Consider the following 16,734-nt stretch of genomic DNA (forward strand, 5'->3'; position numbering starts at 1 on the left):
GGAACACAAAACTGTTGTGGTGGTTTCACTGATGTGTTTAGAATATGCACCACTTTGTTTCGATAAAGCATTTTGAAGTCCCCTTGTGGTAGAATGTAGTCATTGCACAAATCATGACCTTCCTCCTGCCTTTGTTCAGTAAAAACTGGTTGTGCAATATCGAAATCAACTACTGAATAGGTAAAAGCTGCAAGTATATGGGGAAAGGCTTATGGAAGGGGACTAGCTAAACTGCTCTTAAGCAGAAGGGATGGCATGGTAGCTTTGGGGTTAGCACTGGACAGAAGTGAGGACTGCAGTTGCTGGAGAATCAAGATTTTTTTCTTTTTTCTTTTTTTCCTTCCCCCACACTACCGCCTAACTGTGGTAGTGCTTATTTTTCCCTCAGCACCCATGGTGTGTGTGTACAGGTGTAAGTCTCCTGTTTATTTTTTTTTCTTTGGAGAATCAAGATTAGAGTGGTGCTGGAAAAGCACAGCAGGTCAGGCAGCATCCAAGGAGCAGAAAAATCGATGTTTCGGGCAAAAGCCCTTCATCAGGAAATGGTGGTTAGCATTGCTGCCTCACAATGTCAAGGTTAAATTCCACCCTCGGGTGACTGTCTGTGTGGAGTTTGTACATTATCCCTGGGTTTCCTCCTTTGGTCCCAAGGTGTGCAGGTTGGGTAGATTGGCCGTGGTAAATTGCCCTTAGTGTGCAGGATATGTGCATTAGTCACGGGAAATTCAGGGTGATGGGAATTGAGTGGTATGCTCTTTTAAGGGTCAGTGTGACTCCATGGGCCAAATGGCCTGCTTTCACACTGCAGGGATATAATGAAAGCTGATAGAGACTTGATAGGTTAGTTATTCTGTAATGATGTGATGATTCCAATTGCCTACATTTAATCAATTGCTTTATGGGTGCATAATCATTAAGAATCTTACATCTAGTCTACCACAGGCTTATGTATCTTTAATTAATTCTATCACTATTTCATTGTCATGAGAAAAAGCTCTTTATTTCCTTGCTAATCACACCTCCTCCCTTCCAGGTGCTGGAGAATCTGGCAAGAGCACCATTGTCAAGCAGATGAAGTAAGTCACCTTCTATTCCTTTTGAAAGAATTTGATTCTTAAATTGGTAGTGGCCTGAAGGCTACACTTAGTGTGGCAGTGCCCAGTGCCCGATTGTCAGTCACAATACAAATGCTGGTGCCACTGGGCAATGCACAGGAAGAAACTGAGCACTTTGACTTTCCAATTCAGATTTAGCCAGATCTTCAAATATACAGTTTGCATTAAATGTCACTGTTTCGTTACCTTGGTCACCTTCCCTCCATTTTGGACTTCCTCTCTCTGTCTTTGCGACTTGAATGTTGCGGGGATTCATTGAACCAGGGCATCACCATTGCATCAGTATCTGAGGGCCAATGTGAGTGGGTTTGAATGTTCACTGTCCAACTTTAGATGGCAAGCGCATTCCTGCAGGAGGTGCTCCAACCCTCAGAGATGGGTATGAGGTTCATCAACTGATTCCCAGAATGAAACGTATTTTATTAAGTTGAGCAGGGTGGGCCTGTATCGATTGGAGTTTAGAAGAATGGGAAGTGATTTTAATGAAACATATTCTCTGAATTTGTTTCAGCCTGAGTTGGAGAGATCTTTGACTGACAAGGGAGTCAAGGGAACGGACAGGAAAGGATTTGAGGCCACACTCGGGTCAGCTCTGATTGAATTGGATGGAAGAGCTAACTTAAGGAATTCAGTAGCTTACGCAGTTCCCAGCGTCCTTGAGAGCCCCAGCCAAACTGGGAGCTGCTCATAGGAAGGAGATAGAGAGGCTGCCTCAAGATTAATAGGTCCTCCAAAGTCCTTTTAATGGAAATGAAATTTATACTGGGCACAGTGCCAGGTTGATAACTTGGAGGGATTCCCCTCCACAGTATTGTCTGCGGCTTCAATCGTCTAACAGGATGGGGTATACAAGAAACCCTTACCTCAGGAGGTTGCTATCACAAGGCTGTAGCTATGCCCATTCTGAGGTATGGCCGCTGCTATTGGGTGGGGAGGGGCAAGGGGCTGACTTCTAGTTGGCACTGCCAAGTGCCCTAAAATGTCTTTATTATTGAGGCGTTCCTTCACAAACCTTGTGTAGAAAGAGATTTTAGTCAATAATGTGGTTCCCTCCTCCTTATTTGAAGGCATGTACACTTCTCCCATGGAAGTCCGGTGGCGCAGTGGGTAGTGCCCTTGCCTCTGAGACTGAAGCTCTGGGTTTGAGTTCCAGTATAGGGTTTGATGGCCAAGGAAGGTATATTCATATCATGGCCAAACCTGCAAGTTGTGCCAACTTGTACCGAAGGCAGATAGAAAGATTCCTGGCCAGGCATGGATGGGAAAAGTGTTTGAGTGTCCCCCATTGTTATCCATAGCTCCGGACCGCAATATTCATGTAAAAGTAAACTGTTCTGTAACATATCGTCACTGCATTGCTCGCAGGGCTTTGTCTCCTTGAAGTTAATCCTTTGCCTCTGTTCTTTATTGGATTCTCTCAGATACACTATAGAGCGTTGGAATCAATTGCTCTCCATTAATGTAAAATGTTTCAGCACAGAAGGAGTCCATACAGATCAATTTGCCTGTACCATATTACAAAATAAAAATTTCATTTATCAAACTAATTCCATTTAACATGTGGTTATTGGAATGAAAAATGCTGAGTATACATTAACACAGATTTAATCTGAACAGGTATTCCTTGTAGCAAAAGTCTTCCAGTGAGGCAAATGGTGGTATAGTGGCAATATTGTTGGTCCAGTAACCCAGAGGATTGAAACTTATTCACTGTGATGACAAAACTACCAGACTGTCATAAAAACCCACAAATAGCCATCAGGAGAGGAAATTTGCCATTCCTACCTCTTCCGGGCTAAATGTGACTGCAGACCCACAGGAATGACATTGACTTGTGAGTGTCCTCTGAGATGGCTGAGCAAGCCATGAATGTATTAAATAAAACACAGGAATTAGTTATTTGGGTTTTTAATAGCAATAATTTGGCATTGACACTTCGATCCAGATGAATATTGTTTTGATTTGAATCAGTTAAGCCTTGGTGAAGCAGTAAGACATATTGAATGCACAATAATTCCTAAGTGGATTATGCACAAAACAGAAGGGCATTTTAAGATGTTGTGTGCTCGTTGTTTGACAGAATTATTCATCAAGATGGTTACTCCCGTGAGGAATGTCTTGAGTTCATCAGCATCATCTACAGTAACACCTTGCAATCTATGATGGCTATTGTCAAGGCAATGACCACACTGAACATCGGCTATGGAGACAGTGCCAGGCAGGTCAGTGCAACCAGAAAACAAGTTACACCAAACCACATGCTGTACGATGACCAGCACTATCACAGAATATCACCGATTCCAGACCACATGGGTACTTTAAGACAGTTACATGACATTAGGCATGCGATGTTCCAGTGGAAAGTTTGCCTTTAGTAATTGTGTAATTGACATCTTAGTCAATCAGATGTATGTGTATGATGTACAGTAACATTAATAAGCACTGAGTCCAGATTGTGTGTGTAGGCCTGTGATAGTGTAGCCTTTTAAATAATTAGTGTTGTACATAAATTTCAAGACATCTGACTCAACAAGAACCTAATGCTCTGTGGTATTTATTAGGAGGACTAATGTGCAGAAAACTACAAACAGCATCAGAATCATTGAATAGCTACAACAGAGAAACAGCTGATTCAACCCATCATGCTCATGTCAACACTCTACAAGAGTAACTCAGTAGCTCCCTCAGGGACTTGCAACCCTGCAAATATTTTCTCCTCAGATAATTATCTAGTTCTCTTTTAAAGGCCATGATGAATCTGTCTCATGACATTGTCAGACAAAGCATTCCAGATCCAAATCACAACTTCTTAGTCCTTTTGCTGCACACTTTCCATCGATGACCATTGATTCTTCACCCTTCCAACACAGCACAATGGACGAGGGGGGAAGGGAAGAGAAAAAAGGTTTCCTCATCTGTGTTTTAAATGGGTGCCCTCTTACTTTTAAACTATGCCCCCCCCCCCACCCCCAAGTTCTTTAGTTGGTTCTACTTTCCTGCCTTTGGTGGTCACGGACTGATCTTGTGGAAGAAACCTTTAACTAATTCCTATAACTCTTACTCTCCTTCAGGATGATTCTCGCAAACTGATGCATCTAGCCGATACCATCGACGAAGGCACGATGCCAAAAGAGCTGTATGAAATTATCAGCCGTCTGTGGAAAGATTCTGGCATCCAGGCCTGCTTCGAGCGGGCCTCAGAGTACCAGCTCAACGACTCTGCTGGCTAGTGAGTGACTCCTTCTGTATTCTGTCAGCTCCCTGAGAGGGTCTGGGTTAGTCCAAACAGTGGCTAGAGGAAGATGCAGCTAGTTTTGCAATTTAACATGACTCAAAGCCACCCCAAATACAAAACCGCAGATGAGTTAGTTGTGAATCGCCGCAGGCAAAAGGCCTCCTCTGTGATTGCTGACAGAACACCACACAAAGTTGATTTTGTGTGAAGGCTCGGTTAATTTTCAGCCTGCTTAGACACTCTTCTGCCAACAGGGGTTGCAGCTGGGCTCTGTAAAAATGCTTGCCTTATCCTTTACAGCGCAATGGCATCATCTACTGGCAACAAAGTGATACTACAGGAGCAACCCACCTTCCTCCATCATTCATTCAGGGGATCTCTCCCATAAGTCATTGATTATTTCAAGTCCAAAAAACACAGAAAATAGGAGCTGGAGCAGTTCATTAGGGCCTTTAAACTTGCTCTGCCATTCAATATGATCAGGACTCCTCATCCAATTCAGTAACCAGATGAGCTTTAACAATCCTTATTAAAATATCCAAGATTTAACCATTATTTTTCCCTGTTGCCATGGTGAGATCTGAACTCCCATCCTCTGCATTAGTCATGGTCTCTGGATTTCTCAGCCACTTTTTTTTTTCCTTCATTCATTCACTCACTCACAGAATGAGGGTGTCAGTGGCTAGACAGCATTTATTGCCCATCCCTAAGTGCCCAGAGGGCAGTTAAGAGTCAACCACATTGCTGCAGGTCTGCAGTCATATGTAGGCCAGACTGGGTAAGGATGGCAGTTTCCTTCCCTAAAGAGCATTAGTGAACCAGATGGGGTTTTTTTTCTAATCATTGACAATGGATTCATGGTCATCATTTGCCTCTTAACTGCAGATATTTAATTAATTCAAATTCCACCAATGTGCCCTGGCAGAATTTGAATCTAAATCCTCGGAACATTATCTGGATCAACAGTCCAGTGATAATACCACAAGGCCATCACCTCTCCTTATCACTGAATTTTTTTTATTTCAAAACTATACTTTATTCATAAAATACTTTGATGATCTGTACAATTGGACATGCCATACATATGTAAACATTCCATTTGTTTGCATACCGAAACAGAGTAATCATTCCTATTTACAGGTCTGTACGATTACATTTTTAGCTGAGGCGTCAGCAGAGCCCAAATGACTGCACCCCCTGTTCTTCTTTAGGCAGGCAGATGTTGCACGGTGGTCTTTCCCCACCGCGCCTTGGCGGCAGCTGCCCCAAGCTTCAGTGCGTCCCTCAACACGTAGTCCTGGACCTTGGAATGTGCCAGTCTGCAACACTCAGTCAGGGTCAACTCCTTCAGCTGGAAGATCAACAGGTTTCGGACCGCCCAGAGAGTGTCCTTCACCGAGTTGGTGATCCTCCAGGTGCAGTTGATGTTCGTCTCAGTGTGCGTCCCGGGGAACAGGCCGTAGAGCACGGAGTCCCGCGTCACGGAGCTGCCCAGGACGCACCTCGACAAACACCACTGCATTCCTCTCCAGACTCCTTCTGCGTAGGCACATTCCAGAAGGAGGTGTGTGACAGTCTTGTCCCCTCCGCAGCCGTTTCGAGGGCAGCGTGCGGTGCGACAGAGAGTCTGGGGCGTGCATAAAGGATCTCACAGGCAGAGCCCTTCTCACCACCAGCCAAGCCATGTCTGGGTGCTTATTGGAAAGTTCTGGCGATGAGGCATTCTGCCAAATGACTCTGACAGTCTGCTCAGGGAACTACTCGATAGGATCCGCACTCTCCTTTTCCCGAAGGGTCTCAAGGACACCATGTGCTGACCACTTCCTGATGGACTTGTGGTCAAAGATGTTTTTCTTCATAAATTTCTCCACGAAGGACAGGTGATACGGAATGGTCCAACTACTCGGAGCGTTCCGCGGCAGCGAGGCCAGGCCCATCCTTCGCAACACCGGGGACAGGTAGAACCTCAGTACGTAGTGACACTTGGTGTTTGCGTACCGGGGATCCACGCACAGCTTGATGCAGCCACACACAAAGGTGGCCATCAGGGTGAGAGTGGCATTGGGCGTGTTTTCTCCCCCCCATTGCACAGGTCTTTGTACATTGTGTCTCTTTGGACCCGGTGCATCTTTGATCTCCACATGAAGTGGAAGATGGCCCGGGTGACTGCGGCGGCACAGATTCTGGGAATAGGCCAGACCTGTGCCACATTTAACACTGACAGTGCCTCACACCTGATGACCAGGTTTTTCCCAGCAATGGAGAGTGACCGTTACTCCTACCTGCCTAGTTTCTGTCTTATCTTCCTGATCCGCTCCTCCCAGGTCTTGGCACACGCCTCAGCCCCTCCCAGAACCAAATATCCAGCACCTTCAGGTGGTTGGTCCTGACAGTGAAGGGGATCGAGGATTGGTCGGCCCTTTTCCTGAAGAGCATGGCCTCGCTCTTGCCTCGGTTTACCTTGGCCCCCGAAGCCAGCTCGAACTGGTCACAGATGCACATGAGTCTGTGCACAGACAGCGGATCCGAGCAGAAAACGGTGACGTCATCCATGTACAGGGAGGCCTTAATCTGCAGGCCCCCACTGCCAGGAATAGTCACCCCTCTCAGGCTCACATCCTTCCTGATGGACTCAGCAAATGGCTCTATGCAGCACACAAACAAGGCAGGAGAGAGAGGGCAGCCCTGCCTGACTCCAGATCTTACAGGGAAGCTATCTGATTCCCACCCATTGATTGAGACTGCACTGACAATGTTGGTGTAGAGCAGTCTGATCCAATTACCGATTCCCTGCCCAAAGCCCATTTTGGAGTGGACATCCCTCACATATGTATGCGATATCCTGTCAAAGGCTTTCTCCTGGTCCAGGCTGATGAAGCAGGTGTCCACCCTCCTGTCCTGCACGTAGGCAATCGTATCTCTGAGGAGTGCAAGAAGACCTCCGTGATAGAGGACAGGAATGACTGGGAGGCCGTGCTGTCAGTTGGCTTCGAGTCATACAGACTGGCATAGAAGGATTTACTGATCCTCATGATGTCAGCCTGAGATCTTCTTCCTTCAGGCTGCTGAGCATGGAGCTCTCTTTGTGCACCTTCTGGAAGAAGAAACGTGAGCATGTCTCGTCCTGCTCCACAGAGCAGACCCTGGACCGGAAGACTATCTTGGAGGCCTCCAAGATAAAGAGCGAGGCTTGCTGGCCCTTCACCTCCTGGAGGTCCTCCATGACATCGACCTCCAACGTCTGCAGCAGGAGCAGGTTCTGCATACTTTCCTGGAGCTGGGACAGTTTTCCCCTCCTCTCTCTCGCCTCCTGAACACCTTTGAGGATGAAGAACCTCTTGATGTTCCCTTTTACTGTTTCCCACCAGTCCGCTGGAGACTCAAAGAGGGGTTTCACGGTTCTCCAACCTGCGTAGTCCCTCTTGAGCCCCTCGATGTTTCCCAGGGTCAACAGCTTAGTGTTCAGTTTCCACGTTCCCTTACCAGCCCGCTGCTCGTCCTGTTGGTGACAGTCGGCCAGCAGGAGGCAGTGGTCAGAGAAGAACACTGGCTTGATGTCGGTGGTTCTGACTGAGAACTGAATTACTATTGCTATAGGTTAGATTGATTGAGAAAAAGTAAGAAATTGTATTTCAACAAGCCTCGTCCACATTCTCGCAATGTCCTAAAATATTTATTTAAATGATAGTGACTGTGGTTTGCATCAAGTACAACAATTCAAATTGCACCGACTGACGTGTCACTCACAGCAATGGTGGTAAATGACCAAATGATCTGTTGAGATGTTATTTCTCATGTTGCTAAGGAGGCTCCCTAATCGTCAATCTTCAACCAAACGAATACACAGCTCCTGGTCAACTAGTCCAATGGACAGTCCTCACTGAGGCAAAGTGTTAGCACTCAGTACTGAGGGGAGTGTTAGCACTCAGTACTGAGGGGGAGTGTTAGCACTCAGTACTGAGGGGGAGTGTTAGCACTCAGAACTGAGAGGGAGTGTTAGCATGGTAGAGATGCACAGTTTTACAACTACAGCTTTTGTCATGGGAGCTTGAATGCTGAGCCAAGCAAACACTCATGAAGTAAGACTGAGGCATTTAGGATTTTTTTTTAAAATGGGCTTCTGACCAACCTCATTAAAGAGCAAATGGAATTACTAGGACGCCTTGTCCTGGCTTCCATTTTGATTTCTTCTTCCACCTACCTTTGTGTCCATTATCCTTTCTTTTCTGATTGACTGACTGTTGATGATTAATCTGAATTTCTGGTTGCTGACTTTGATTCTGTCTGATTGCCTCAGCTACCTCAATGACCTGGACCGGCTTGTCCAGCCAGGCTACCTTCCCACTGAGCAGGATGTCCTGCGTTCAAGAGTGAAAACCACTGGTATCATTGAGACTCAATTTGGATTTAAAGATCTCAACTTCAGGTACTGATTAAGTTGCTTAACATTTTATAATCTGTGCACATAGCCCAAGTAGCAAGTTCAACCATTAACAGCTACTAGGCGAAAGTGAGGACTGCAGATGCTGGAGATCAGAGTCAAGATTAGAGTGATGCTGGAAAAGCACCAAAGGTCAGGCAGCATCCAAGGAACAGGAAAATTGACATTTCGAGCAAAAGCCCTTCATCAGGAATGAAGGGCTAACAGCTACTGTTTGTCAATCAGCTCCACCTATTGGACATTGAAACTGGAGCAGCTTGTTTGTATGGGTGTGCTCCCAGCAGAGCAACTTACTTTTCAGCTATTAACATCTACTCTTCATCTATATCGCTCCTCTACAACTATTAAATCTCCCTTTGGATTTTTTTATCTGGGGCCTGTCCCACTTCCTCCTACACCTTCCTTACACCATAAATCCTTCCCGCTTTCAAGCCTCCTTCACTTCTGAGGAAGATTCATATTGGACTCGCACAGATGCAGCCTGACCTGCTGAGTTTCTCCAGCATGTTCTGTTTTCATTTAACATTTCCGACATCTACAGCGTTTTATTGCTATTTTAGCCAGGTTCATGCTGTCAGTTTCTTGTCACAAAGGCAAATGTTTAAAAACTGTTTTTTTTTAAAATTCATTTGTGGGACTTGGGCGTCGCTGGCTGGGCCAGCGTTGATAGCCCATCCCCATTTGCCCTTGAGAAGGTGGTGGTGAGCTGCCTTCTTGAATCGCTGCAGTCCACCTGCTGTGGGTAGTGGCTTGCTAGGCCATTTCAGCAGGCAGTTCAGAGTCAACCACGTTGTTGTGGCTCTGGAGTCACATGCAGGCCAGAGCAGGAAAAGATGGCAGAATTCCTTCCCTAAAGAACATTAGTGAACCAGATGGGGGTTTTTTTCCCAACAATTGACAAATAAACCAATTCTTAATTCCAGATATTTTTAATTGAATTCAAATTCCACCATCTGCCACATCGGGATTTGAAACCCAGGTCCTCAGAACATTATTCTGTGTTTCTGCATTAATAGTCGAGTAATAATACCGCTAGGCCATCACCTCCCATGTCACCACTCCTCTCTGAGTGTGAATCCATGGCAGCTAACAAGGGCACACACTAAAAATAAAAAATTGCTCAGTTCCTACAGGGCACTCAATCTCTGGTAGGACAACTTGTAAACTTTATGTAAAGCCAACACGCTTAGAGGCATAGAGTCATACAGCACGGAAACAGATCCTTAGGTCCAACTAGTCCACGCCAATCATGTTCCCAAACTAACTAGTCCCACTTGCCTATGTTTGGTCCATGTCCTTCCAAACCTTTCTTATTCATGTATTAATCTAAATGTAACTGTACCTGCATCCACCACTTCCTCTGCCTGTTCATTCCACACACGAACCACTCTCTCTGTAAAAAGGTTGCCCCTCATTTCCTTTTTACATTTTTCTCCGCTCACCTAAAACGTATGCCCCTTAGTTTTGAACTCCCCCACTCTAGGAGAACGACCCTTGCTATTCACCTTACCTATATTCCTCACAATTTTATAACCCTCTATAAGGTCACCTGCTACACTCCAGTGAAAGAAACCCCAGCCTATTTGTATAACTCAAAACCTCCATTCCCAGGTAACATCCTGGTAAACCTTTTCTGAATGCTTTCCAATTTAATAATATCCTTCCTATAATTGCATGACGAGAACTGGACATAGTACTCTAGAACAGGCCTCACCAGTGTCCTGTACAATCTTAACATGACCTATAAACTCTTATACTCAAAGGTCTGAGCAATGAATGTAAGCGTGCCAAATGCCTTCTTCACCACCCAGTCTACCTGTGACGTGAATTTCTAAGAATTATGTGCCTGAACCCCAAGGTTTCTCTGTTCTACAACACTACCCAGGGCCCTACTGTTAACTGTATAAACCCTGCCTTTATTGGTTTTACCAAAATACAATATCTCACATTTACCCAAATCAAACTCCAACTGCCACTCCTCAGCCCATTGACCCAATAGATGGAGATTTCTTTGTAATCTTAGATAACCTGTCCACAATACCATCAATTCTGGTGTCATCTGCATACCTACCTAACCACGCCCCCTATAGTCCTATCCAAATCATTTACGTAAATGACAAACATTTGGACCCAATACCGATTCATTTGGAACACCGCTGGTCACAGGCCACCAATCGGAGAAGCAACCCTCCCCCTGCCATGCTCTGTCGTCTACCATCAAGCCAATTTTCTACCCAAATGGCAAGCTCCCCCTGAAGACAATGCGATTAAACCTCAAAAATTAGTCTACCTTGTGGATCCTTGTCAAAGGCTAAAGCTTTACAGAATGTACAGTACTGAGAGGTAGACAGATCACGGAGGAATGATTCACCTGACAGGACACCACCAAATGGGGGCGTCTAATTAATATCGTGAAAAGCTGTGTCAAAATACATGACTATGTTCACAAATGTGCAGATTCGGGGTATAAAGGACAAATGAGTTTGACTATGGATGAATGAGAGCTATTGCATTCTAGAGGAATAAGAAAATCACCAAATCCTTGCAAAATAAAAATCTGAACACTTTTCAAAAACATCAAAACATTCTTCACTTCGAGAATGGTTAGAAAGTGGACCTTGCTGCCACAAAGCATAATTGAGACAAAAAGAATAGATGCATTTAAGGGAAAAACAGATAAAAACTTAAGGGAGATAGGAATTGAAAGATTTGTTGGTAGGAACATAAAGGAAGGGAGTAAGTTTATATTAACAAAGTTTGGCATAAACCAGTTTAACTGCCTCTATGTTACACATTTTACATAACATTTCACTTAGAATTTCAGCAATATTTGGTACCTGTACTTGTTGAACTACTGAAGGTTTACTGTTCTCTTTGCCCCTTAATAACTGGAAAAGCAGATAAATAGAAATGCAAGTTGCAGTTTTACCCAGAAAGGTCACGTTCCAGACACAATCTTCATTGATTTGTGCCTTTCAAGTTCTGAGGTCCAAGTGTGGCTGTAAGTGCGAGGCTCAGGTGACCTTGATTTTCTCCCTCTCCCTCCCCACAGAATGTTCGATGTGGGTGGACAACGCTCCGAACGCAAGAAATGGATCCACTGCTTCGAAGGTGTGACCTGTATCATCTTCATTGCTGCACTCAGTGCGTACGACATGGTGCTGGTGGAGGACGATGAAGTGGTAAGTGGATTCACACCTTAAACATCAAGATCACCTCCTAAAGCAACTGAACTGTGGGGGGTTAATGAAGGCAGATAAACCCTGAGCTACCACCCCCAATCGCCGTGAAAACAAGTCTGTGCGCTAAAGCCACACAATAATTACATTGATCTTTCTATACATTTTATCCAAGTCAGCATCCCCATTTAATAATCAGTAGCCATTCACTAATTATATATCATAAACTCAACAGATACAAGAAATACCTAGTAAACCCAAAGCATCAGACAGCAAGACGATAAAAACTTGAGAAGAAAATACAAAACATTGAAAATAAATAAGGAACCTTAACATTATAGGTATGTTGGAACTTACCAGTTCTAAAACTGAGTGCAGCCGGAATAGGCCATTCTGCTTCTCAAACCTGGTGTGGCATTCAATTAGATCATGACCCGTGTCCACTGCACTTACTCATAGCAGTGTGTGATCCACAAACTAACAATTCTTTAATCTCTACAGCATGGAAGCAGGCCATTCAGCCCATTGAGTGTACACCGACACTCTGAAGATCTTCCCACCCAGACCCGCCATCCCTGTAACCCTGCATTTTCCATGGCCACTCCACCTAACCTGCACACGACGGGCAATTTAGCACAGCCACTCTTGCTAATCTTTGAACTGTAGGAGGAAACCAGAGCACCCAGAGGAAACCCATGCAGACACAGGGAGAACATGCAAACTCCCCACAGATAGCGTCGGGGGGTGGAACCGAACCCAGGTCCCTGAGATAGCAGTGTTAACCACTGAGCCACCATGCTGCACTATCGATGGCAGTCTCAAAAATGGCAGTTTTATTTTCTCCCTCCCTGCAGTTTTAGACTACTGTAAATGCATTCTTCAAGATTTCCTCCTTAAGTAGCCAAGTTCAGCACACTTCCCCTCTGACTTTATCAATGACTCTTGTTGAATTACAGAACCGGATGCACGAGAGTCTACATCTCTTCAACAGTATCTGTAATCATCGTTACTTCATCGCAACTTCGATCGTCCTTTTCCTCAACAAGAAGGATGTGTTCCAGGAGAAGATCAAGAAGACCCATCTGAGCATCTGTTTCCCAGACTATGATGGTGAGCTCCCAATTAACTGCATTTTATCACATTTACCAAAGGGTCCCATGAAGTGAGGCATGATGGGGAAGAAATTTAGCAACTACTCACGCAGATCATTGTTGGCTTGAAACATTCCATCTCACAAACCCATCTGGTTCACTAATGTCTTTAGGGAAGGAAACTGCCATCCTTACCTGGTCTGGCCTACATGAGATTCCAGACCTATTGCAATATGATTGACTCTTAACCACCCTCTGGGCAATTAGGGATGGTAATAAATGCTGGCCCAGCCAGTGACTTCCACACCCCATGAATGAATAAAAACAAAAACTGACAAAACCCAGTGGAGGGCTCTTACGGTGAAATGGTAGCAGCCTTATCTCTGGGCTAGGAGGTGTGGGTTCAAGTCCCACCTGCTCTCAAAGTGAGTTACAATATATCTGTTCATGTTGATTAAAAATATCTATAAAATCCAGTCTTCATTGAGCTGTTTGCTCCATTGCATCTAACACAACAGTTAATGTCAAGATGTTCATACTTGATTGGAATTACTACACAATTCTGTTTACAAAATACAGATGTTTGTACACTGTCATAACATTAATCATGGTTAACCCCGCTCTGTGGAAAATTACTGCCTACAGTTACGACTGAACTAGCAGCATCAAGTCCCACACGAGAGATTTTTTTGAGTGTAGAATTGAGGCTGACCCAAGTGCAACATCAAGGGAGCCCAGCACTATTGGAGGTGCTGACTGACGATTGAGATCCTGGCTGACCCCCATTGGCCCTCTTGGTGGATATACAAGATCCCATGGGAGCTATTTGGGAAAGGAGTTGGGGTGATATGGTGCCTCAGTGGTTAGCACTGCTGCCTCACAGCGCTAGGGGCCTGGGTTCAATTCCTGCCTCAGGTGACTGTCTGTGTGGAGTCTGCACATTCTCCCATTGTCTGCGTGGGTCCCCTCTGGATGCTCCGGTTTCCTCCCAAACTCCAAAGATGTGCAGGTCAGGTGAATTGGCCATGCTAAATTGCCTATAGTGTTAGGTGCATTAGTTGGGGGTAAACATAGGTTAGGGGAATGGGTCTGCACCAATCTCCTCTTGAATGCCTCTGTGCTCCTGGATTGAACAATTCCATGTTGTTGCATATTCCAGGTTCTCACTACTTGGTTTATCCAGAATTCCTCCTTGGATTAATTCTGACATTTATGACCCTTATTCTGCTCTCAACAGAGGTGGAAACATCTTTGTTTAAGATTCCCCTGTGAAATACCCTCTGAACCTCGTAGACTTTTTATTACATCGCTCCTCACACTTCCCTTTTCTAGAGAAACATGCCACAGCTTCCTGGCCGGTGTCATTCCATTGAATTTTTGCTTTGCACCTTCTCCAGCTAATCTGCACCCTTTTAACAATTGTGGAAACCAGAACAGTTCACTGCAGTCTAACCAAATTTAGGCAGGAAATAATTGTGATGTTCTCAACATGCGAATGGCCTATAGTCAGCTGTCTCTTTGATTCTGAGAGCCGGAACAAAGTACTTAACCCACCCATCCTAGTTTCAGTCTTGCCAATTTCAGAGCAAACAAGACAGCAGCACGTCAGCAAAACCAAGACTTATCTTGTTGTGTGAATACACAGCAGCACAGCAAGTTCTTCATCGTTATTTAACAGCAATTCTCAATCTTTTCAGAAACAAAATTGTTACAAAAGAAACCTGGTTCATTCACAGCTATCTCTCTAAGTTTCTCTCTATTTCTGCTCATCTTGCTCAACAATCGCTTCGCATTCAAATTTAACACTAATAATACTGTGCATTGTTTGAGGTCATTTATGAAATACAATGGTGTGCTTGAGCTGACTTCATACAAACACACACAGCTTTCTCACACTCACACACACACACTCACTCATGATCATATTTATTGGCCTTTACTTAACTCATTTGTGGGATATTTCGTATTAGGTTTAGTAAGTATTTAGAAGTGCACTTGCAATGCCAAAGCCAAAAAGTATTTCGGCCAAGTGCTGGAAAATGGGTTTTAGAATCTTTGGGTGATTGTTTCTGACTTGCACAGATGTGATGGGATAAAGGGCTTTGTTCTGTGCTGTAGACTTCTATGACTCTATGAGCATCACTGGCTAGGCCAGCATTTATTGTCAATTCCTATCACCGTTCGAATTGCTACAATTCATCGAATCCCTACAGTGTGGAATCAGACCATTCAGCCCATCAAGTTCACATCTACCCTCCAAAGAGCATTCAATCCAGACCCACCACCTTACCCTATCCCTGTAATCTTGCATTTCCCATGGCTAATCCACCTAACCTGCACATCCCTGGAAACTATGGGCCAACCTGTCTAACCTGCATATTTTTGGACTGTGGGAGGAAACCAGAGCACCCGCAGGAAACCCATGCAGACACTGGGAGAATGCATAAACCCCACCCACACACCGAGGGTACAATTGAATCGGGGTCCTTGGCACTGTGAGGGAGCAGTGCTAACCACTGAGCCACCGTGCTGCCCCTATGTAGTTACACACACAATGCTCATAAGAAAGGAGTTTCAGGATTTTGACCTGGTGACAATGAAGGTATGGGGATAACAGTTCATCTTCCATAATTACACCGGCACCACTCCCCACCTCTTCCTCCGCTACATTGATGACTGCATTGGCACCACCCTGTGCTCCCGCGAGGAGGTTGAGCAATTCATCAACTTCAACAACACATTCCACCCAAACCTTAAATTTACCTGGACCATCTCTGACACCTCCTCCCCTTCCTGTCCTTCTCCATCTCCATTAGTGATGACCGACTTGACACCGACATTTTTTACAAACCCACCAACTCCCACAGCTACCTGGATTATACCTCTTCCCACCCTACCTCCTGCAAAAATGCCATCCCTTATTCCCAATCCCTCTGCCTCCGCCGTATCTGCTCCCAGGAGGACCAGTTCCACCACAGAACACACCAGATGGCCTCCTTCTTTAGAGACTGCAATTTCCCTTCCACGTGGTTGAAGATGCACTCCAACGCATCTCGTCCACATCCCGCACGTCCGCCCTCAGACCCCACCCCTCCAACCGTAACAAGGACAGAACGCCCCTGGTGCTCACCTTCCACCATACCAACCTTTGCATAAACCAAATTATCCGCCGATATTTCCGCCACCTCCAAACAGACCCCACCACCAGGGATATATTTCCCTCCCCAATCCTTTCCGCATTCCGCAAAGACCGTTCCCTCCGTGACTACCTGGTCAGGTCCAGACTCCCCAACAACCCACCCTCCCGTCCTGGCACCTTCCCCTGCCACCGCAGGAACTGTAAAATCTGCGCCCACACCTCCTCCCTCACCTCCATCCAAGGCCCTAAAAGAGCCTTCCACATCCATCAAAGTTTTACCTGCACATCCACCAATACCATTTATTGTATCCATTGCTCCCGATGCAGCATCCTCTACATTGGGGAGACTGGACGCCTCCTAGCAGAGTGCTTTAGGGAACATCTCCGGGACACCCGCACCAATCAACCCCACCGCCCTGTGGCCAACATTTCAACTCCCCCTCCCACTCAGCCGAGGACTCCTTCACCACCGCTCCCTCACCACCAGACGCCTGGAGGAAGAATGCCTCATCTTCCGCCTCGGAACACTTCAAC

At 45.4% G+C, this 16,734-nt stretch overlaps 1 protein-coding gene across 1 annotated transcript in view; it reads left to right on the forward strand.

Moving 5' to 3' along the window:
• Positions 1 to 16,734, forward strand: part of LOC122558861 (guanine nucleotide-binding protein G(t) subunit alpha-1) — a 66,928-nt gene that overhangs the window by 42,099 nt on the left and 8,095 nt on the right. The window contains exons 2-7 of the mRNA XM_043707720.1: positions 1,034 to 1,076; positions 3,196 to 3,337; positions 4,187 to 4,344; positions 8,648 to 8,776; positions 11,844 to 11,973; positions 12,927 to 13,080. Coding sequence (XP_043563655.1) covers positions 1,034 to 1,076; positions 3,196 to 3,337; positions 4,187 to 4,344; positions 8,648 to 8,776; positions 11,844 to 11,973; positions 12,927 to 13,080 — 756 coding nt within the window. The remainder of the gene's footprint in view (positions 1 to 1,033; positions 1,077 to 3,195; positions 3,338 to 4,186; positions 4,345 to 8,647; positions 8,777 to 11,843; positions 11,974 to 12,926; positions 13,081 to 16,734) is intronic.

This window comes from Chiloscyllium plagiosum, chromosome 18 (assembly GCF_004010195.1).
Source record: "Chiloscyllium plagiosum isolate BGI_BamShark_2017 chromosome 18, ASM401019v2, whole genome shotgun sequence".
Classification (NCBI taxonomy): Eukaryota; Metazoa; Chordata; class Chondrichthyes; order Orectolobiformes; family Hemiscylliidae; genus Chiloscyllium; species Chiloscyllium plagiosum.